Source organism: Micropterus dolomieu, linkage group LG20, assembly GCF_021292245.1.
Source record: "Micropterus dolomieu isolate WLL.071019.BEF.003 ecotype Adirondacks linkage group LG20, ASM2129224v1, whole genome shotgun sequence".
In the NCBI taxonomy this organism is placed as follows: Eukaryota; Metazoa; Chordata; class Actinopteri; order Centrarchiformes; family Centrarchidae; genus Micropterus; species Micropterus dolomieu.
In genome coordinates, this window is record NC_060169.1 from 20,061,491 (window position 1) to 20,083,159 (window position 21,669).

Sequence of the window (21,669 nt, forward strand, 5' to 3'; positions counted from 1 at the left end):
AATACACATTGATCCATTCTCTAAACCACTTATCCTTTTTATGGTAACAGGATGATGGAGTCATCCCGCCACACAATGGCCAACTTTATTATACAGTATTGTTAAAGTCAACAGTTTAAAAAGGTTTATTGCTTTAAACTTAATTTGTAATTCTTCATTTCTGCAGACTTTAGTAGTGGGAGTGTGAGTATGCACTCCTACAGTAAAGACTGGATTGTCTCAGCGAGTTGAAAGAACTGAACACGAAAACATAAACTAGAAGAAATAAATGATACAGTGAAACACCAGTTAAATATATGATACATCTCTGAGAAAAGTCTGTTTTCTTTCTTAAATGCAGCCAAGCAAGATTGCACTTTCACTTTTGAACTTGGCAAAAAGAATAAATTCTTCATGAGAAACTCAACACCCGTGTTCTCCAAAAGCAATCCAAGTGTAACATTTTCTGTTGTAAAATGTGCAAACGAGTACATTGTCTTTTAATTAAACTTGTGTGTTCAAGTGGTACCAAAGATATTACACTAAAGGAACAGATGATCTGTAGTCTCTCACTAAATCTGTATTATGAAACATATTTACTAATAAGGTACATTATCCGTTTACTTTAAGGAAGTGATATCTTTCATAGTTTTTCTGACATTGTTTCTTGCAAAATCAAGAAAATATATATTTAATTCCTTATCTTTCCCCAAAGCTGAATTAAGAATGAGATTTATCTGTCCAATCAATTTCTAAAGATACATTTAACATAGAAAGGGTTTTTTTTGTCAGTTTTCCAATGATGCCTGGGAGACTCAACTCAGGGTATAGTGGCTCAGCTTGAAATACGTCACTTACCCGCGACGAGCAGGCCGTTTCACACCCGCACACATTTTATGTGAATGCTGTCAAAGCTCCTCACAAACTGCGTGTTTGCCCGGTTTCCTGATAGTTTGTGCAATGGCCTCGAAACGGCGGCCGGGTGAGAGTGAGAAAACAGAGAAGAAGAAAAAGAAGAAGAACTGCGAAGAAACAGCTGAACTTTGTTCGGCTATAGAAGACGGACAGGTGACGAGAGCTGTGAAGGAGGCATGGAGCCGGAGGACTCAATACAGCCAGGGTCAGTGAAGAAAGCAACCACAAAAATAATGATGTGACAGTCGGAGGAGGAGAAGCGGACCTTATTGAGTCAGAGACGGAGATCAGATCTGTCAGTCAGGGTAAATCAGCTATGAGCTCGTTAGTGTTTGTGTAGCTTTGTGTCCTGGTTTGTCTCGGCTCGTTGCTCTTTGACTCAGTGAAATACTGTTAAATCATAAAAACAACAGCAAAGCACAGTGCACCTTTTGAAGAAGTAATGCACATAGAAAACCAGGCTGATCAAGCTGCTGAAACCATCACCAGCTGCCCATGACAAGACCGCGTTAGGTTTTGTTTTGGTGGTGTTTTTTATTTAGTTTGAGCCACAGTTTGTCCAGCAAGACACTATTTTAGTAACGACTTAGAAAGATGTGACAGGTGGTCAGTCTCTACTGTTATTTTGGTATTGTCTGCATTTTATTTGTTTAAATGTGATTGTTTTCTTTATAGTAGGTTTGGTGATAGGGATAAAACCCACTCCTACAGTATATGTACTTTTATATCACAATATTAATACATATTGATTTTTCTGAAGAATCAATAAATAAATTGTTTATGGATAACGTAACCAAACTGCCCGCGACCCTGTATGCAGGATAAGCGGTTGACGATGGATGGATCGTAACCAAACAGTCCTGCTCATTGATTTGCATCATTGTCTGGAGATATTAAAAGTCTACAACATAATCTCTGATGGCAGACAGATTTACACCCTCTCACATTATTAAGTTGACATATTTGCCAACTCTGCCTTCTAATTGGACTGGGCAAGAAAACAGTAATGATATTTATTGCGATATAACTTTCCTCAATAACAATATAACAAATGTTTATAAATATTGGATTTAATTCATTTGAATTGCAAAACAAATCAGCACTTGTTTTTTTTTATAAGGTATTTATTTTGTTATGGAAAAAATGCAGAAAAAAGATTTTACTTAATTTTAGTCACTGACACTTGTTTTAAAATTATTATAATTATTTTGAATGTTCAACCTCAGATTGGCGAAATGTTCTTCTGTTTGGCAAGTGTTTGTCTAGTTCTGACCTTAAAGAATATTTTCAAAACACAGTTAATCTAGTCTAGTTTTTAGGATTTCACGTTTATCATGATTATTATTGATATTGATTGATTCATTCTAATATGCTGAACAACTGGATCTGAGTTGAGGACCATTTTTTCTCTGTTTTTACATGAAATATGTATGTTGTATCATGTAACTTTTGTGTGTGTCAGCCTTCTTTATTAGGCCCAAATTATATTTCTTTTGTTAAGCGTTTGTTTCTTAACACTCCAGTTAAGTTTAGATTTTGTGGCTGGAGCTGCCCCGAGACTTTAGCAGAGCCTTTTTAAAAGCAGAAGCGAGTTATTAGTGAACATCTTTTGTTATTTGTGTGCAGGGGATCTGGAGTTGGACTGCCACCCTTTCCCTCACTGCGTCATCAGGAACTTCCTCGCCAGCGAGACCTTCGTAGAGAACCTGCAGAGTGAACTGCTGGAGCTCAACTTCCACGAGAAGTCAAACGATCTGTACAAATTTAAACAGGTGTCTATCGAACTGATCTGATCCGATTTGTTTCAGGAGGTTTGTGGTGTTGTCTTCATTTTGTCATTGTTCCCATACAGTCAGATGACCTGGGGAAGAGAACGGAGCCGCATATTGCGGGACTGAGGTAGGAAATAGCTTGTATTATTGTGCTTGGTTACTGTATTGGACAGACCTAATATATGTTGGCATGAGTTTTATTTTATTTGCAACAGACTTATTGAGCAAACAAGGGTAAATATAGAGAAAATAAAGTGTGGATAATGGTTGGTGTTTTGACAATTTGAGCTGCTCTCTGTGTGAGCTGCTACAAGTGGAAGAAAAGTGAGGTAGCTCTCTGTCAGGTAGGACACAAGCCAAAAAAGTACTTTTTATGCACATTTACACTACAGCTCGTCTGTTCTGATAGACATCACATTATGTTCTTTTGGTAGACTCAATTAATCAATTTTCATACAATTTGGGGAGCAAGTTGGTGTCTTATTGTTTATTTGAAGAATCGGTATTGAACCGCCAATACGGCAATTAATCTCTACAGCTGTCCCACCTGATCTACAGCTGTCCCTGAGAGATGAACGTCTAGGTTTCTATGTTTTGGGAAACAGAGATCCTCTCCCAGCCTTGAATGAACATTCCAGGAGAGGAGAGGAACAACAAGAGGGAGAAAACACCAAAACAATCTCACAGCTCTGACCTAAACCCTAGTAAATGTGGACAGACTAATATAAGGAGTATAAAAGAAGGAAAAGTTAGGGATAAAAACACAATACATATACATCAAGAAGACATAATATAGTAATAATAATGGTACTACTAATAATATTAAAAGATTATACATAAAAGATTAAATGTAAGAGGACACAATTTTCTGCCATAACATAAAGCACATTTTTTATGTTATTAGTTGGTCATTATTCGGATTCTTATTCTGCTGCTGTTTTTCCCCACCTAACAAAATGAAAAGCATCACATTTAAGCACATTTGGTTGTCCGTTTTGATAGATACTGTGATTCCTGTCTGAGAAAATGAGCTGCCTCACTTTAAACCACTCTTACTCATGTGGTGTCTCATCCCAAATTTTCAGGACACCTGTCGTTTTACTCAGTGCTGATTTCAGCGTTGTAAACCCAGTGTGGGTATATTTTGTGCTACACATTAGGTCTAAACAAAGGTTTAGCCTCTAAATGCTTTTGTCTTTGAAACAATTAGAGAGAGCATGTTGCAGTCACACATGGCATATTGCAAAGGTATTCAACAAAGAGACTTGACATAGATTTAGTGTTTAAAGAGATCTCTTGAGGGAATTGCTTTTCACATCTAGAAATCAGCAAGGGAGAATTTGTCATCACTGTCTGCATTGTTAAGTAGTTGAAAATAAGTTGTTTAATGTGAGCAGCATAAGAAGCGGACCGAGTGATTATGAGACGTTTTGGACTCCACCAGGTGGTGCCAGAGATTACATCTGACTCCTAATTAGTATGTTTTCCTCATTAAGTGCTGTTGACTCTGAAAGGTAGCAGTCACATTTGGTATGGTAGGGCTGTACAGTAAACGTAATGGAAAATGGATCCAGCTGCAGTTAATCACCTGTGAGCACAAGGTGCTCCTTGTTAAGGCAGAAAGACTGTGTCTTCTCCAGTGTGGTTACAGTGCTGTGAACACAAGGCTAGCACACTGTAAGGTATTACAACAGTCATAAATATAGGGGCGTCCAAACAAATGACTAGAAACAAAGCTGTTTTATGGAGCAGTAAGAGCTGCCAAACCTGCATACAGGTTCAGTGTTTGAACCACTTCCAAGAAGAATGAACATCTCATTGTATAAATCAGGACCAACATGAGTTGGGTGTCAAGTCTGAATCGAAACTAACACCTTTTGAGACTCCTACATGACCCACATAACAAAATAATGTATAAAGCCTTTCCTTTATTTAGAAATAATGTGTAGTTTTTTCACTTTGATTATAATATGCTGTGGTTACAGTGGAGAAACATCTAATTTCTTACGTATATGTACGTATATGTGATTATACAGTGATACACCTACTGAAGAAATACAGCCCTGGAGAATAAATACCATAGTTAGATACACAACAACGGCCTCCTCTTGTGATCATCTATTATTTATGTCACAACAAAATGTCATGGTAGGTTTGAGCAGTCCAATAATCTGTCTGTGTGGCGAGGCTTATACAAGGGTAAAGGGTCAGCTTTGTAGTGACTGTCGTTACAGTACACTACTGCACAATGAAATGCATTTCACATTTTCAGGTCAGCACTGTTTGGGCGTTTCCGTTCCTGGCTCGGGGACGTGTTGGGGGTCGATCTGGAGTCCACAGTGGATATTTCTTGTGCCAGATATGAATACACAGGTGAGCTTTGTTTGAAATTATTGCTGGAAGGACTGTTATTTTTATATATATATATATATATATATATATATTATAATATAATATAATATAATTTTCGAGTGGCCTTTTACTGTGGCCAGCCTAAGGTACACCTGTGGAGTACCCATGCTGTCTGATCAGTATCTTGATATGCCACGCCTGTATAATCCATCCACCTCAGGATTATCTCAGCAAAGGACAAGTCTTCACTAACACAGATTTTGACAGATTTGTGAAAAATATTTGAAAGAAACAGGCTTTTTGTGTACATAGAGAAAGTCTTAGATCTTTGAGTTCAGCTCATGATGAACGGGGGCAAAAACAAAAGTGTTGCGTTTATAATTTTGTTCATTGTGTGTATATATACAAACTATTAGGTACACTTGTTCAACACAAATGGCTAATCAGCCAATCACATGGCAGCATCTCAATGCATTTAGGCATGTAGAGGTGGTCAAGACAATTTGCTGAAGTTCAAACTGAGCATCAGAATGGGGAAGAAAAGGAATTTAAGTGACTTTGGATGTGGCATGGTTGTTGGAGCCAGACGGGCTGGTCTGACTCCTGTCAGCTAAGAACCGGAAACTGAGGCTACAATTCACACAGGCTCACTAGAATTGGACAATAGAAGATTGGAAAAACGTTGCCTGGTCTGATGAGTCTCAATTTTAGCTGCAACATTCAGATGGTAGGGTCAGAATTTAGCTTAAACAACATGAAACATGGATTCATCCTGCCTTGTATCAACGGTTCAGGCTGGTGCTGGTGGTGTAAGGGTGTGGTGGATATTGTCTGGCAAATGTTGGGCCTCTTGGTACCAACTGAGCATCGTTTAAACAAGACAGCCTAACTGATTATTGTTGCTGACCATGTCCATCCCTTTATGAACCCAGTGTACCCATCTTGTGATGGCTACTTCCAGCAGGATAATACACCAAGCTCAAATCATCTCAGACTGGTTTCTTGAACATGACAATGAGTTCACTGTACGCCACTGGCCTCCACAGTCACCAGATCTCAATCCAATAGAGCACATTTGGGATGAGGTGGAACGGGAGATTTGCATCATGGATGTGCAGCTGACAAACTGCAGCGACTGCTTGATGCTATCATGTCAATATGGACCAAAGTCTCTGAGGAATGTTTCCAACATCTTGTTGAAATTATGCTAAAACCAATACTAGATGACCGTGCGTGAGGACGGTACAACCTCCAGGCTAAAAGAGGAGAGGGACCATCCGGCTTGTTATGCACAGTGTGAAAGCCAGCATCCATGATGGTACGGGGGTGCATTAGTGCACATGGCATGGGTAACCTGCACATTTGTGAAGGCACCATTAATGCTGAACTACATATACAGGGTTTGGAGCAACATATGCTGCCAAGTAGACAACGTCCTTTTCAGGGACGGCCCTGCTTATTTCAGCAAGACAATGCCAAACCACATTCTGTATGCATTACAGCAGCATGGCTGAGTAGGAAAAGATTGCGGGTGCCATTCCCAATTTGTCACCCATTGAAAATGTTTGCCGCATTACGAAACACAAAATATGCAGCTGAACATCCCCTACATCAAACAAGAATGTGAATGTGAATGAAATCACATTTCATTTTGATTTAAATTTTACACAGCGTGCCAACCTTTTAGGAAACGGGGTTGTAATAACATTCTCTCTTGTTTCTAGATGTTCTTTTGTGTCACGATGATGAATTGGAGGGGCGGCGCGTTGCTTTCATCTTGTATCTCGTGCCTCCGTGGCAGAGCAGCGATGGCGGAACCCTCGATCTTTACTCAACAGACAGTGAGTTTGCCACTTTGTCTGTGTATTTCTGTGCTTTCAGACAACCAAAGTCTTGTGCAATCTTCATCTTTTGCCTTCAGGTAATTTCCAACCACAGAGTATTGTGAAGTCACTCGTACCCTCTTTGAACACTCTTGTCCTGTTTGAAGTTTCGCCCGTCTCCTTTCACCAAGTAAGAATCGACACTCCTCCCTTTTCGTCACTGTTGCACCAAAAAAGCGGCTCTGGTTGCAGATCAATAGCATGTGTTGTGTTTGTCCAGGTGTCCGAGGTTTTGACAGAGGACAAGTGTCGTCTGTCTCTGAGCGGCTGGTTTCACGGACCATCTTTAGAGCGTCCTCCTCGCCACATAGAAGCCCCCATCCCACGGTGCCCACACTTACCGAGAGATGTGAGTTTGGTCAAAGGTGCACTAAGATGAATACAGTTTTATTTACTTCTATCTTTATCTTTATAGGAATAGTTGGAAGATACACTTTCCTTTCAACAGTCAGGCTATTCAATAGGAATCTTCAGCTGGCAGCTGCTTAGCTTAGCTTAGCATAATGACTGGAAGCAAAAGGAAATGGCTAGCCTGGGCCTGTCAAAATATAACAAAATCCACATTCCAGCACCTCTAAAACTCAATAATCAACAAATTATACCTTGTTTGTTTAATCTGTACAAAAACCGAAGGGTATAAACAACATGTTTCAGTTTTACTGGAGTTTAGATTATTTCTTGGCCAAGTGCAGTGACTTCCTGAATAGGACCTAAGCTAAGCTTCAATTTCATATTTTGCAGACAGATGCAAGTGTGGTATCAATCATCTTCTCATCTACTGTAACTCTCAGCAAGAAAATAAATAAGTGTGTTCCCCAAAATGTCAAACTATTCCTTTGACAGACAGCCTGCATTCCTGCTGACATGTGTTTGCAATGCTCATCACAGGAAACGTTGCTGCTGGAGTGGGTCAGTCCAGTCTACCTGGACATATCCTATCAAGAGCAGATTCAGGAGGAGTTTGAGGACAGCTCTGAAATTCAGCTCAAAGATTTTCTCAAGGTAACTTCTTGCCTAGCACCTTTTTCTGTCTTGCACGTGTCCACTCATTCCTGTTGGCTGATTAGGTGTCTGTCCTCAGGAGGAGAAGTACCGGGAGGTGAGTGAAGCACTGAGACTCACTCAAATTCAGTGGACTAAGAGAGGTCCGCCCAACAAGAGGTAGGGCATGTTTCACAGATCATTTCACTTGTTTGTCATTTAACTTTTTTGTGCGATTTATAAGACATGCGCTGTATTTTTATTCATTTAGATGCCATGAAGTGGCTTCTCTGGACACCCTACCACAGTGTGTGAGCGCATGTTGGGAACTGCTTCGTTCAGAGGCTTTCTTCCTGCTTCTCTCTAACTTCACTGGCCTTCGATTGCACTACCTGTGTGCTGCTGATGACGACGATGAGAGTAAAGATGAAGAGAAAGAGGACGTCCGGGGCGGAGAGGCCACGGGTTCTTCGTCCGAGTCACCGTCAGCGAATACAAGCAGAGAGAAGGGTGCGTGTCAGAGTGAGTCTGTCTTTTCAGCCACGTGTGTGTGTGTGTGTGTGTGTGTGTGTGTGTGTGTTAACCTTTGTTTGGTCCTCAGAACTGAGCACACCTGTGTGTTGTGGTGAACTGCGTCGATGGTCTCATGGTGGCTACACTCTGTTGCATGATGCAGAGGCGGCACAAGCAGAGTATGCTTTGGACCTTGTTTTGCCTTTTGGCTGTAAGGGTGAGTCGACATACATGGATGCGCACACACACACACAACAAATTCTCAGTCAATACTGTGACTGTAACAAACTTTGTCTTTCATAGACTGGCAGTCAGAGTTTGGGGGCTTCACGTGTTATGTTGCTAATGAAGAGGATGAAGAGGTGAGTGTTGATCACAGTACAAAGTGTAATTGTGTACAATGTGTGTTCCATACTTGAGTGATTACCATAATTCCTTTGGTTTCCTCCTCTGCAGCTTCTGACCGTGTATCCAGAGGACAATTCCCTTGCCCTCGTCTACAGAGACAAAGAAACCCTCAAATTTGTCAAACATGTCAACCACAAAAGCTCCTCTGATTCTGCTGACAGCCCTGCCTGCAGAACATTTTATGATTTCTCTTTTGTGTACTATGAATAAAAATATTTATCTATCTTGTGGGTTTCATGACCTCTTTGTTTCATCTTCCTGAAGTGTTTGAGTTCATTCATCATATAATTTTAAATTTCAACCTGAGAACAGAACATACCACAAACATATTCACAAATATTTGAGGTCAGTGTAGCACACTTTGATATGTGAACAGATGGAGCTGGGGATTGAACCGCCAACCCTTGATTATTGCATGAGCACCAGTTACTCTTGGAAGGCTTAAACAGAAGAAGTTGAATTCAATAAAGTTTTAATATTGTTCAGTCATACCCATTTGCAAATTCTCAGTCCTGTAACGGTTTGCTGAGGTTTTTCAGTAACATTAGATTGCTCCCTTTTAATGCATGTTCATTTTAAGAAAATTACAAACTGAACAATGGGCACTGGTATTGTTATTGCAGTTGACTCAATCCCTGTGTGTGTGAGTGTGAGAAGACAAGTAGATGGGATGAGACCGCTCTCCCCCCGACCTTTCCTCTCTCAGATCAGACGGGGGGCACCCATTTTATTGAAACAAAAGCAGTAGTAGAACAGTCTTTGTGATTCTTGTCTAACATTTAAATTGTAATCAAAGTGTAGTCAGATAACCATCTTGGAAGACAAGGAAATGAACACAAATTTGTTTCTTAACTTCAGCTCTGTCCAGCTGCTAATGGAAACATGATGAAACAGTTTGGTTTGCTGTGTGTAAATAGTCTTTGCACATGCTTGGAAAAAAAAAAAACACCCTCTGGTTCCAAAATCATGGAGTATAAGCTGGAAGATAACTTTTACATTGAAGGATAATGCTAATATGTTTTGATTTATGTCAGACAGTGGTGAAATTATTCTTATGATCAAAGAGATGCACAACTATACAAATTATTTCATTTTAAGGAGATTTTTAAAAAGCCTATTTTATTCAAAAGTGTATCCCTTACTTCAGTACATGCATTAATGGGATGAGGTTGCATACAGAGGGAGAGAAAGAGGAGGAGAGAGGAGCTCAAGGCATCATGGAAAGTCTCCTGGCAGTCTAGGCCCATAGCAGCATAACTAAGGGATGGTTCAGGAATCAACTGAGCCAGCCCTGACAATAAACTTTATCAAAGAGGAAAGTCTTAAGCCTACTCTTAAATGTGGAGATGGTGTCTGCCTCCTGAACCCAAACTGGAACCTGGTTCCACAAGAGAAGAGCTTGATAGCTGAACGCTCTGGCTCCCATTCTGCTTTTGGAGACTATAGGAACCACAAGTAACCCTGCATTCTGGGAGCGCAGTGCTCTGGTGGGGTAGTAAGGTACTTTGAGCGCTTTAAGATAGGATGGTGCCTGACCATTAAGAGCTTTGTAGGTGAGAAGAAGGATTTTAAATTTTATTTCAGGATTTTACAGGAAGCCAATGCAGAGAAGCTAAGACAGGAGAAATATGATCTCTCTTCCTGGTTCCTGTCAGAACAGGTGCTGCAGCATTCAGGATCAGCTGAAGAGTCTTAATTAACTGCATACTGTAATGTGTTTACAAAGGCTTCAAAAGTGCCATCTTAAAAGTTGCTTGTTTTTTTCTGACTATTTATTTTATAATGATATAAAACAGAGGGAAAAACTAAAAACCCTCTTGTCTGACAAGTTGGAACCAGCAGCTTTTCTGGCATTTTTTCTTGCTGAATGACCTCAGTTATTAATTTAATTATATGATCTGACCTGCTTTACATTTTGTATGTTTTTTCAGAAGCTTGTTTACAGCCGCCTGTTAAGATGAATACAAACAGTTTATATAAAAACAGTGAGGACCAATACTCTGCAGAAACAGAAGCATGTAGGTCTATCACAGCAAAGTGGATAAAATCGATTTAGTCGTTAAAATGGACAGTTTTGTGTTGCCATAAATTACAGTACCACTGATTTCAACCAATCCCAGTCATTGATTTTAACCACTTCCTTTATTTAATTGTTTTTAAGTCTCATCAGTTTTACCCCTTATATTAATTATTATCTTTCAGTGGTAAGGAACCGGGAAGGGAAATGTTCATTTTATAGGATATGTAGCTGAAATGTTTTGACCTACATTAAAAAAAAACCAACCACTTCCTTCCTGTCATGACATTTTGTCCAAGCGGCATGTAGATTTTCACCAATCAGAGCGTTCTTTGATTTCCGCTCAGCCAATGGGAGGCCAGGAAGTTGTGACGGCGTCAGTGGGTGTGATCACTCAGGAGGAAGCGTCCCCGAACAATATAGCAAAGTTTTAAGGTAAGTTTGTACCGACTTACTTCACAGTGAAACCGAAGAATGAGAAGGTAGAAACCGTGTTAGCCTGGTGCCGTGTCTTTTAGCAGTCCGGTAAACACTTCAGCAGTCCGTTTTGTCGTACCGTCGCCGAAGTTTAACGGCTGTGTCTACTGTACGTGAGGTTTACCAACACGAACTGTACTCAAACAATAACCCTCCTTGTAAAAGATTTTTTTTTTTAACACAATTTTGCGATTTCCCCCCCCCTGTCTCCGGTTGGTCGAATCAAACTGCATTGCTGCTACAACACTCTTGATAAACCATTCACACCTGTGGCAGGTAACTAGACAACTTGTCGTGTTTTAACAGAAAGTCATCTGCACGTATGAGTCGCGTAGCAGCCACTCATTTGGCTTTTTAAAATTCCTAGTACGTGTCTTGGCAAAACGATGCATCACTTTGACATTAAATAACCGTGGAATTATAGTTTAATCTGGCTGGACCGAGGCGTTATGAATAAATCTACATCCCCATAAATACAGCACACAATATTTTTTAGCAGCGATTGGATTGGTTTTTGGAAAGGACACTAGACCTGACAATGTGATGCTCTACAACACAAGTAGTTTTGCAAAAGCTACCATCCTTTTAAATGGTAGGTTCACCTGTTTTGTACATTAAAAGCATTGATAGTCACTGTAGCTGTTCCTCTTGTTCACACTGGCTTTAAAAATATCCCCTCGACACGTGTATTTGGATCCACAGTCCTCATTCTGTGCTAAAGTTCAGTTAACAGGAGGTTTCAGCAGTCTGAGCTGGAAACATTTTTTGGATATGTTGCAAAGGAGCAGTCTTGATTTGAAGAACCCCTCTGTGTTGCTCTCTCTCCTCTGCAGCTCAGCAAGGAAACTTCAGAATCATTTTTGCAAAGACATCCCACACAAGCTGGAGCCACATCATTTTGGCCACTTTGCTTTTTTTGTTTTGTGCTAATTATGTCAGCACACTACAATTACCTATACAAGTATTTTAGGTTCTTCTAGGTTGTAATTTGTTGTTTCACTTACCACGTTTGTCAAAAAATAAGGAATGCGTTTTTTGTGGCCAATGTGGGCAGGAGGAACAATTACACCGACCAATAACCCTTTTTATGTATATATATACCCTTGCGTATTATTTTAAGACCAATTTCAAAAAGGAGAACCTATCCTTAAAGCCCCCCACACCCATGGTCCACCTACGCAGGTGTTTACACGTAGTGTGCCTAAATAGACCTCTTCTGAAGACTGTACAGGCCGACATCTCCCTCACTCTCCTGTTACAGCACGGTACAACAAACTTACACCTCTATCATAGTAGTACATGACGTTACCTAACGTCCTGCAATTCCCTGAATAGATCCAACTTTAACCTGATGTTTATGACTTGCAAGCATTCACATTGCAAGACAGCGCAGGGCATTCATGTGGTTACAGTTCGGTGTATAGACAATGTAGCACTGTAATCATTAAATGTAGAGTTTAATAACATTGAAAGATGGACTGATGTGAGGCATCCATGTTGGTTTGGTTTTCAGCCATTGTATTAGTGATATACTGATTAATCGGGCCGGTATCTGATATTTTGAGATAATCAGCATCAACCCAAATGCCAGCACTCACAAGGCCGATAAACAAAAAATGTCTGCGGACACATCTGCAGGAAGCCTCTGCTATAGAACGACGTTAGCTTGCCCCCTTTGGGAGTTTTGGGAAGGTGGTGAAAAAGTTAGTTTAGAGCCATAAAGTTCCTCAGTCACCATCATCTTTTCTAAACGTTAGATTGACTGTCTTAAGCCTGAATTATACATTTGCGTCAAATCCACATCCATCGTTGCCTGCTCGGCTAAGCGTACCTCCCCAAAAATGTAACTACACGTCTCTGCAACGCGTGGTAGCATTGCCAATTTTTACTAGCAAAACAAGTAAAACGGTGGACAAACCCCCGCTGACTGGTTTCACTATCAAAATTTAATCCATTAGGTTGATAACATTTGAAAAGGCTAAGCAAGTGGAGTTCAGGCGGTGGGTGGGGACTGCAAGTCTTTGTAACCTTTTTCATCCGTGATTTGTAAGTTTGCATTCCTGATGTATATTATCTCTCGCCCTGCTCTCTAAATATCTGCATCAGCCACTGATAAACCCGTACCGGTTGACCACCACTAATAGAAATTCTGTTTATTTTGTTTATTAATTTTGGTGTTGTGAGATATACTGTATAATGAGCACAGATCTACTCTCTCAGTATAACTGGAAATGCCTGTGCTGGTGTGCAGGGCATTTATATTTAGTAAACATTCAGACAAGAAGTAAGTGTGTAAAGTAGAAGATGACACTTTTGACCTCTTCTTGTTTCTTGGATTTTCAGATGTTTACTGTAAACACAAGAAGGGCAACTTCATGTCAACATGTTTTGATTTTATTTTCCACAATGGCTGTGGATTCACTTCTCTCTAAATTCCATGGATATGAATAAATGATAGAGCTAATTGAACAAGTTATTCTATTATATGTCAAAAATAAATTTGAACATTTTTTTGAACAGAAGATGTGATACTTAATAGACTAAATGATTACAGAACAGATTAACTGACACACAAAATATTCCTTAGTGATACCCTACAGTTTATTACACTATGTGGGTTTCCTTTAATTCAAGACATCATCTACGGGTCTGTTTAGTTTACAAATGGAGCTTTAAAGCACTGTAGACAGGCTGAAACGAGCACATCGCAAAAAGGTAAAATGACTAATTTGTGGAAGCACATCCATGAATCAAACATTTTCTTTTCACCTAAATGTCAGACGAGCTGTCCAGGGAATACTAGAGGTTGCCTTTTGGCAGCAAAAGCTAAATGATATATTTTAAGCTCCTGATGATCACTTAATCCTCATACAGCTGGTGAACAAATCTCACAGTGTACTTCAGAGTACCGGTAGATAGATAGCATATTACACACTGGCTAAGTTGTGGAGATTCCTGTAGGCCCAGTGGCCAAGTACACTGTGTCTTAGTGAAATATGTGGACATGCATATAATCCAGCTCAGAGGATGCTCTTTCCATGCAGAGCGCTCTCGTGTTGGTGCATGGAGACAACACCAAGAGTGAGCCCGAGGGCCTCAGTGCTTCATTCAGAATACAGGAGTTAGGGCTGGACTGGGGGAGGGGAGGACTCAGATTAAAAATGTCTTTATGTAATGAGGGTTTCAAAAGGAGGCTAGGGTAAAAGGGGTAAAGTGGACTGAGGCCACAACAACCAGGGACCACTAGGAAAGAAGTGGTTTTAACTGCTTTTGGTTGTCATTGGTAGGGCTGGGCAATTAAACAATAATGATAGTTATCGTGATAAAATTTTCCTCAATAAGAATATAACAAATGTTCAATTTTATTATTTTGAATTACAAACAAATCAACACTTGTTTTTCTATAAGATTTATTTTGTTGAGGAAAAAGCAGTGAAAAATGTTTTACATAATTTTGCTCATGAATATTTGTTGAATAAATGTTTTTTGAATGTTCTACCTCAGATTGGTGAAATGATCAGTGAAATGTTTTGCCTATCATGTTCTGACCATAAAGAAAAGTTAAAAACCAAAATTAACCATGTTGTTTCTTCAACTTTCACTCAGGAGCAAAAATCAGACTTTAAACTTGAAAAAAATAATGATTTCACATTTACAGTGTGTATATTACCGATATCGACCTATTTTTTTTATTGTGAGAACATTTTTCATCCAGGCAGGTCAATTTGGAGAGGTTATATTTTGCTCAAGTAGTCAGAAGATTATGACAAATACAACTGATTTTGTCACCACACGTTTTTTTTTTTTTTTTTTTAGTCTGTAATAAGGCAGAAATTAGTGAAAAGTGCATATCACAACTGATGATGAAATAGATGGTTTGGTTTGACCAACAGACAAAAGATATTCAATTTACAATAACAGAAAACAGGAGATTCTCACATGTAAGAAGCCAGGCCAGTGAATGTTTGGCAACTTTGCTTGAAAATGACTTAAATGGTTCCACTTTGTCCCATAGAAACCACACTACCTGTGTCTTGAAATGTTAAACCGCTAAATGATGATATAATAAAATGTACTACTTATTTTTGTTCCAATGAAATTGTATAAAGTTGTCATGCTTACATAAAACACTGAATGTAATCATGAAAATTGTGAATTGCTCCATCCCTAATCCTTTGCAGTGTTGATCTTTGTGGGTTTTAGGTTTATTTAGGTCTCATGATATCATGTGAAATTGTTCTAGTATTATGTAATAATAGCCCTTCTCTGAAATCCTTAAATGAGTTATAGCAGGAGCAATAAAAGCAGTCATTTATATTACAGTCAATCCTATTGATTAATCCCACTTTACGCAAGAGAGATGGAATAATACTATAGTATTAAACTATATTATTGACTCTATGTTGCAATATAAAGTCAAACAGCTGTTACAAATGTACGCAGAGGAAAACAGCTTACATTCTGAGTCCACTCAACGGTTCACTGAGCGCTGAATACACAACATAACAAAGAGACAGAGCTAAAAAAAACACTCCACATAGTCATACATACTGTGAAGGAGAATCCAGAGAAATCAGTGTTTGACTCTTGAATGGAAGGATTTACCTAGAACCCTGACTTCCCTGGAGGACATTGAATTTAATCTTAAGCATTTCCTGGTGATGGAAAGCATCCTGGTTTGTCTTTGAAGGCAATGAGACTTCTTGACTTTCACAACTCCCAATTCTACAGGAGGCTATTTGATAACTTGATAAGTAAGCACCTGTAGTGCTTGAGTTCAGCGTTGTTGTGAATGATGTTCGAGGATATTTTACAGTCGCTCGGCTTTATCTCATCAGTCTATACTTTCACTTTCTTTGTAGACTTGTCTTTGCACATCAGATAGAAGGTCCTTTGATGTTGTCTGCTCACCCTTGAAAACATGTACTGTATGTGTCAAACTTCAGAGAATGGCAGACAAGTCTTTGGATCGTGGGCCATGGACAGGATGTGCGGTCATGTTTCTGCAGTCGCTCTGTCCTGGTGTGAACCTGCTCTCTCTCTACAAAGACCAGCAGGGAAAGTTCATCATTTTCAAAGTCATTAAGCTGACACTTACAGGTGAGCGCTCTAGCTGGGTTCTAAAAGGCTTATCTAGCATGCCAATTTAGACAAATTGGTTCCCAAATAATAACTAAAGACAAATATGTATTTTCTTGGATGTCACACTTATGAATGAGTATTTTTCATGGTCAGATTCTGCTGGAGGTCTGGGTGGTTATGAGATACTTAAGGTCCATGATGCTGATCCCTTTCTGGGGGTGGAGGTGAAGTTTGTGGACGTGGCAACATGTCAGCAGTTCCTCGAGAGCTACAGCTCTGGAACGGTGCGCCAGTCCCTCTCCCAACATGCCTGCCGGCTTCTTGCTCTTCCCCAAGAGCTCGCAGTGGAAACCCAGCTCAAAGCCAGCACACACATCCTGGATCTCTATCTGGACAAGCTGGAACTTTGCCTACAACACATCCACCTGTCACAGGTAAACTGGATGTTTCTGTTTGTCTATTTTTTGGGAATTTTGAGAGGAAGCTCCAGTATTTCAAATTTTCAAGTGGTTGGTACTCCGATAATCAGACAGCCATTTCATTTCACGTCATTCATTCAGCCTTATGTGTTCATGTTAGCTGATTTTTTTCATCCTAACCTCTCACTAGATCACATTGATCAAAGAAACGAGTCAAGTTGTTATTTCTGTAAGACGTATAACTGTGTTGATCTCATCCATGCTTGTTGCTGTTTTTCATGAACTTAGCTAGGTAGCTAACTAGAAATGGAGGAAGATGACCTCCCCATTCTTTATATCGAATAATAAGCACTTATTGGTTATTCCTTGTGAACAGCTGTCATTGAGGACAACCTCGGATGTATTTGAATCTCTGGTTGCACTCTGTTTAGCTGTGCCAAGCACTATAAAAAACAAAACCAGTTGTGAAAAACATATTCAAGAATAAATATCCCAGTTCCACAAAAAATATAATAAAACAGAAATACTATAATGGATCAGTCCAGTTTGTTTGGCTGAATATTTTCCCTTCTCACACAAGGCACCATTTAACGTTTTCTCAAAATACCTACTTCAGTATGGGAACAAGCTATAGCTCATAATGGCAAAAGATTTAAATAAATTGCAGATGGTGGTGGGACAAGATTTTCAAACAATTTTGTTCTCTTTGAGAAGTTTAATTGTCTTTCTAAATTTGCAGTTTCACTGACATTGACATGCATTTTGTTATTTCATGTTGGTGTAAAATGTTAAGTATTTAGATTTTCTGCATGCTAACTGCAAAAACATGATTTCTTGACAGGTAGATGAATAAATAGCTCAAAAAAAGAAACCAGCAAAACCATAGAACATGAGTCCTGTGGGTGGCAGGAGGAACATCAGTTAAATCAGTTAAATGTTCTCATTTATATTTTTCAATTGAAGTGATCTTTGTCATTTTGTGTCAGCCGGAGCGCCTGCGCGATGAGGAGATTGATCATCTGGAGCAGCAGCTGCAGAATCAAGCCCGCGGTCCTGCCTCGCAGTCTGCCGCCAACAAGCAGGAAGGGCTTCCGGACCCCAGCAACGACTTCGAGTTTCAGAATAGAAAGTTTGGTGAGTCAAGATGAATTTTTCTACTTTCAAGTCTTGTGTAGTCTGTAAGTCACAATAGAGATTAAAATAGCCTTTATATCAGATAGGTAGGGTTTTCCCCTTCCTTTTGAGTTGCTCTGTGCGTTTTATTAGATTCACCAGAAGCACACGGTTCAGTGAGAAATAGCGAAGAAACCATGCTGCTGACTTTAAATGACCATACAGTGTTTTGTTTTCACAGCCATTTCAGCCATTTCCCAAAGTGTACCATGTTTTTTAAAATGGATTTCCTATCTTTGAGGCAGCCATTAGTTTCAGTTCATTCAACAATGTGTGTTGAGATAATAGAGTGAAATTATGGAGTGAGATAAGAAACTTGCTTGTAATATACGTATAAACTATGACAGTGAGCATCGGCCTGCCATTTTTCTTCTTGCAACAACTGTGTCATTGCTGCAGAGTTGTACAATCTAGAGGATGTATTGTTTTGAACGTCTGAGATTTAGTGCAAGAAGTTGCCAAACTCATTCTGTTCCACAACTTTGCGTAATGATGGTCTTGTGTTACATTTTCTGACAGCATGCGAATTCAGTGCTTTTTGTCAGCCAACTCTAATCCAACCTTTTATAAATTGAAGGTAAGTCTATGGGTTGATATCAGGACCAGCAGATGATGTCTTTGGATTGCATTGATTTAAATTTGTCGACCCCATACTGAACTGTTAATTAGCTGAGGAGGCATTATAAAGACTTGAAAGTTAATCAGATTTTCTAATTGAGTAATTAAAGATTTTATTTCAGTAAATTTAGATTCAGCTCCCTCAGACGCACTACTGTATCTGAGCATGAGGGACTTCTGCTCCCTAAGTGCCTCCTCCAAGGCCTCCAGCAGCAGCTGCCCTGGTTTCAAGTTTAATCTGAATTATGAAACTTGCTTTCATAGCGAGTACAACAAATTTGAAATAAAAAAACAGATCAATTAATTACAAATTCATTTCTGTAAATGCACACTTTAAATTTATGCATGACCAAATAAATGCAATTTTAAATGAATATTTGGTAGCACTAATCTCTTTCAGTCACTCGCTAGGTGACCACATTTGTAAACCCTATATAGTCCGAAGTAGCTGCTACTATATGAACTCTACTGTGGAAAAAAATGTGGTGACTTTTTCTTAAAAAGGCTTCAAGCTATGAAACTTGTCGCACTTCCTCAGTCTTGTAAGTTAAATAAGGATATTGTTCCCTTTAGAGGGACACTGAAACAAAATGGAGCTTCCCAACAGTTAATTAATTAATTAAAAACCAAAGCTCACGTTAGCTTTGTCACTTGGGATTTGGTAAGTGGTGTTGGTGCTTTTGATGGGGAAGTGGGAAAAATATGCCACCAGTGATATTTACTGAAATGTCTAAGCATATTTTTTCCCATTCTGTCTGTCATTCACACACACTTACAACCATAAAGCTGCACTAATCAATGTATTTGTTTTAACAATAGATTAAATGACTACAGGTAATGTGAAAGGTGTTGCTTGTAGTGGCAACACCCACAGAGAACCATCCCTCACCTCTGTTAAGTTCATTTTCACCGCTCTCATCAGCGCTGTTTTCAGCTGAAGACCTCTGATAAAACCCACTGTACGGCAAGCTGGTGAACATAGTGGAGCATTTAGCAGCTAAAGAGTCAGGTATTTCCCTCAGGATTTGTCTGGGACCAAGTCAGTGCTAAAAGGAGAGAAAATGTTGGACAGGTAGACACAAACACGACTCCAAATAAATGCTAATGTTGCTGCTCTTCTGCTGGATGTGTAAATAGCAACCGGTTGCCAACGTGTTCTCCATAACAACGTGATAACATGTTTGTATCCCTGTCCCCAAGTGGCCCAAAAAATCAATTAATGCTGTTTTAATGCTTCAGAGACATTAGATTAAATGATAAACAGAGACTGAGCAACAGCTCCTGTTGACAAAAGAATGAGTAAGGCCTAATGTATATAAAACATCCTGTTGATGTTAAGGTGCTTAGCAAGTCTGTAAGTTATTAATAGAAATGTTTACTGTTTACACATTTGTTTACAAACTCAAAATTAATGTTATCACAATTAAGGATAATTTACATTAATGTTTTTTCCTTCACCCTTTGTCCTGTGGCCCGTCAGAGGACCGAATGCTGACAGCGGCAGATGTTCAGAGCTTTTCTAACGGAGTGGGCCGTCAGTGGAAGCATGTAGGGAGGGCCCTGGGGAAGAGCTGTCGGGCTCTGAAGGGTCCGGCTATAGACAACCTGGCCTACGAGTACGAGAGAGAAGGGCTCTATGAGCAAGCCTACCAGCTGCTCAGCCGCTTCATCCAGGCGGAAGGGAGAGCGGCCAAGCTGAGCCGGCTGGTCAAAGCACTGGTGGACTGCAAACTCACCAGCCTGGCTGAAAATATTCTGGACATACAGCCACGAGAGTAACTCTGTGCACGAGTTGTGAAAACTGAGGGGACAGGTCCTCTCTACTGTCTGCTTTCACATACAGTATGTTTGTTCTTGTTGTCTGTTGTCCTCACTTTTAAATCATTCCTGTGTGTCTGTGTGTGCATGTTTCAGACAGGTTATGTGAACACAAGAGATCTGAGTCATATCATGATTTGCTTTTCAATTATAAGTAGTATTGATTATTGTTCCCATTTATATAAAATGATCTGCCATCACTGAACAAATATGCTGTCTTGAGTTTAATGCACTGTTTAAACTGTCGTGTTTGTCTTTTGTGGAAGTGGGACCTGTTGGGTCTCGTCACTAATGAGTGCACAACTGAAGGTTACTGATTTTCTCTCTCGCTCTCCAAAATGGGTTCATACAAATTAAATGGTTGTGTAAAAAAAAGTCTTCACGTTGTGTTTGATGCATTAGTGTAATTAAAACTGAAAACATAATTTTGTCAAAATTCCCTCAGGTATAATTTAGTGTTAATCCTCCCTCTCTACCATCTCTCCCTCTCACTCAAACACACACACACACGTGCACATGCTTATATGATTAAACTGCTGATCACCGATGTGGTCGCTGAATGTGTGTGTGGGCCTGCATGTGTCACGTTGTGGGAGCTTCAGGTGGAAATTGCTGGCAAAGAGGAAATTCACTGATGGATGTAGTCTCTTCAGGTTGAGCTCCTCTGCTGGTTTCCATTCAGGGTCCACTGTAAAAGCCCAACCCCGCTTTTTACTCCACTTGACCATCCATCCAGATGTGATGTGTGGATTAGAAGCATCGTGTGTTTACATTGGCTATAACCTGCCTGTAACTATCATGAAGAGGTTTTGTCCTCAGTAATATTTCTGGGAATTTCTGGGGTTTATGACATAAAGAGGAGTTGGCATTGTATACTTTCACATGCTGGGTTTTAAAGCTGATTATGATATTTTTTAAAGCTAAATATCTTCAAATTACATACGTGGCAGTGTATGACATGTAGACCATAATGAAGGACCAGAATGATGACCTCTGTGTGTCCAGTCTGTCTCTGCCTGTAACTGTAAAGATGCTGACACACACAGACACCAGATAAACTGTCTGATTACACATTTGCTTATGATCTGCACAAATGGAGAGTGATTTACGGAAGTACTCTACTTGAAACACAATTTTGAGGTACTTTACTCGATTATTTCCATTTTCTGCTACTTTATACTTTCTATTCCACTAACGTTACATTTCAAAGGCAGATATGGCACTTTTATGCATTCACATTTATTTGACAGCTATAGTTAAAA

General features: G+C 39.6%; 2 protein-coding genes across 6 annotated transcripts; both read left to right on the top strand.

The window, feature by feature from the left end:
• The first annotated feature begins 820 nt into the window (after positions 1-820).
• On the top strand, positions 821-9,028 carry ogfod1 (2-oxoglutarate and iron-dependent oxygenase domain containing 1). 2 transcript variants are annotated; one of them, XM_046032621.1, is made up of 13 exons: positions 821-1,099; positions 2,521-2,666; positions 2,747-2,793; positions 4,939-5,039; positions 6,743-6,859; positions 6,940-7,031; positions 7,122-7,250; positions 7,790-7,903; positions 7,983-8,062; positions 8,154-8,404; positions 8,484-8,612; positions 8,699-8,757; positions 8,852-9,028. In XM_046032621.1, the coding sequence occupies exons 1-13, from the start codon at positions 940-942 to the stop codon at positions 9,011-9,013; spliced, it is 1,587 nt and encodes a 528-aa protein (XP_045888577.1). In that variant the 5' UTR covers positions 821-939; the 3' UTR covers positions 9,014-9,028. The 2 variants fall into 2 exon arrangements, with proteins under 2 accessions (XP_045888577.1, XP_045888578.1); XM_046032622.1 differs by having other exon boundaries at positions 824-1,099; positions 8,154-8,392.
• Positions 9,029-11,119: 2,091 nt separating this feature from the next.
• tradd (tnfrsf1a-associated via death domain) lies at positions 11,120-20,832 on the top strand. 4 transcript variants are annotated; one of them, XM_046033418.1, is made up of 5 exons: positions 11,120-11,255; positions 16,244-16,397; positions 16,533-16,813; positions 17,785-17,932; positions 20,070-20,832. In XM_046033418.1, exons 2-5 carry the CDS (start codon positions 16,247-16,249, stop codon positions 20,366-20,368), a joined length of 879 nt encoding a protein of 292 aa, XP_045889374.1. In that variant the 5' UTR covers positions 11,120-11,255; positions 16,244-16,246; the 3' UTR covers positions 20,369-20,832. The 4 variants fall into 4 exon arrangements, with proteins under 4 accessions (XP_045889374.1, XP_045889375.1, XP_045889376.1 ...); XM_046033419.1 differs by lacking the exon at positions 11,120-11,255 and adding an exon at positions 11,280-11,406; XM_046033420.1 differs by lacking the exon at positions 11,120-11,255 and adding an exon at positions 11,456-11,573.
• The last annotated feature ends 837 nt before the right edge of the window (positions 20,833-21,669 follow it).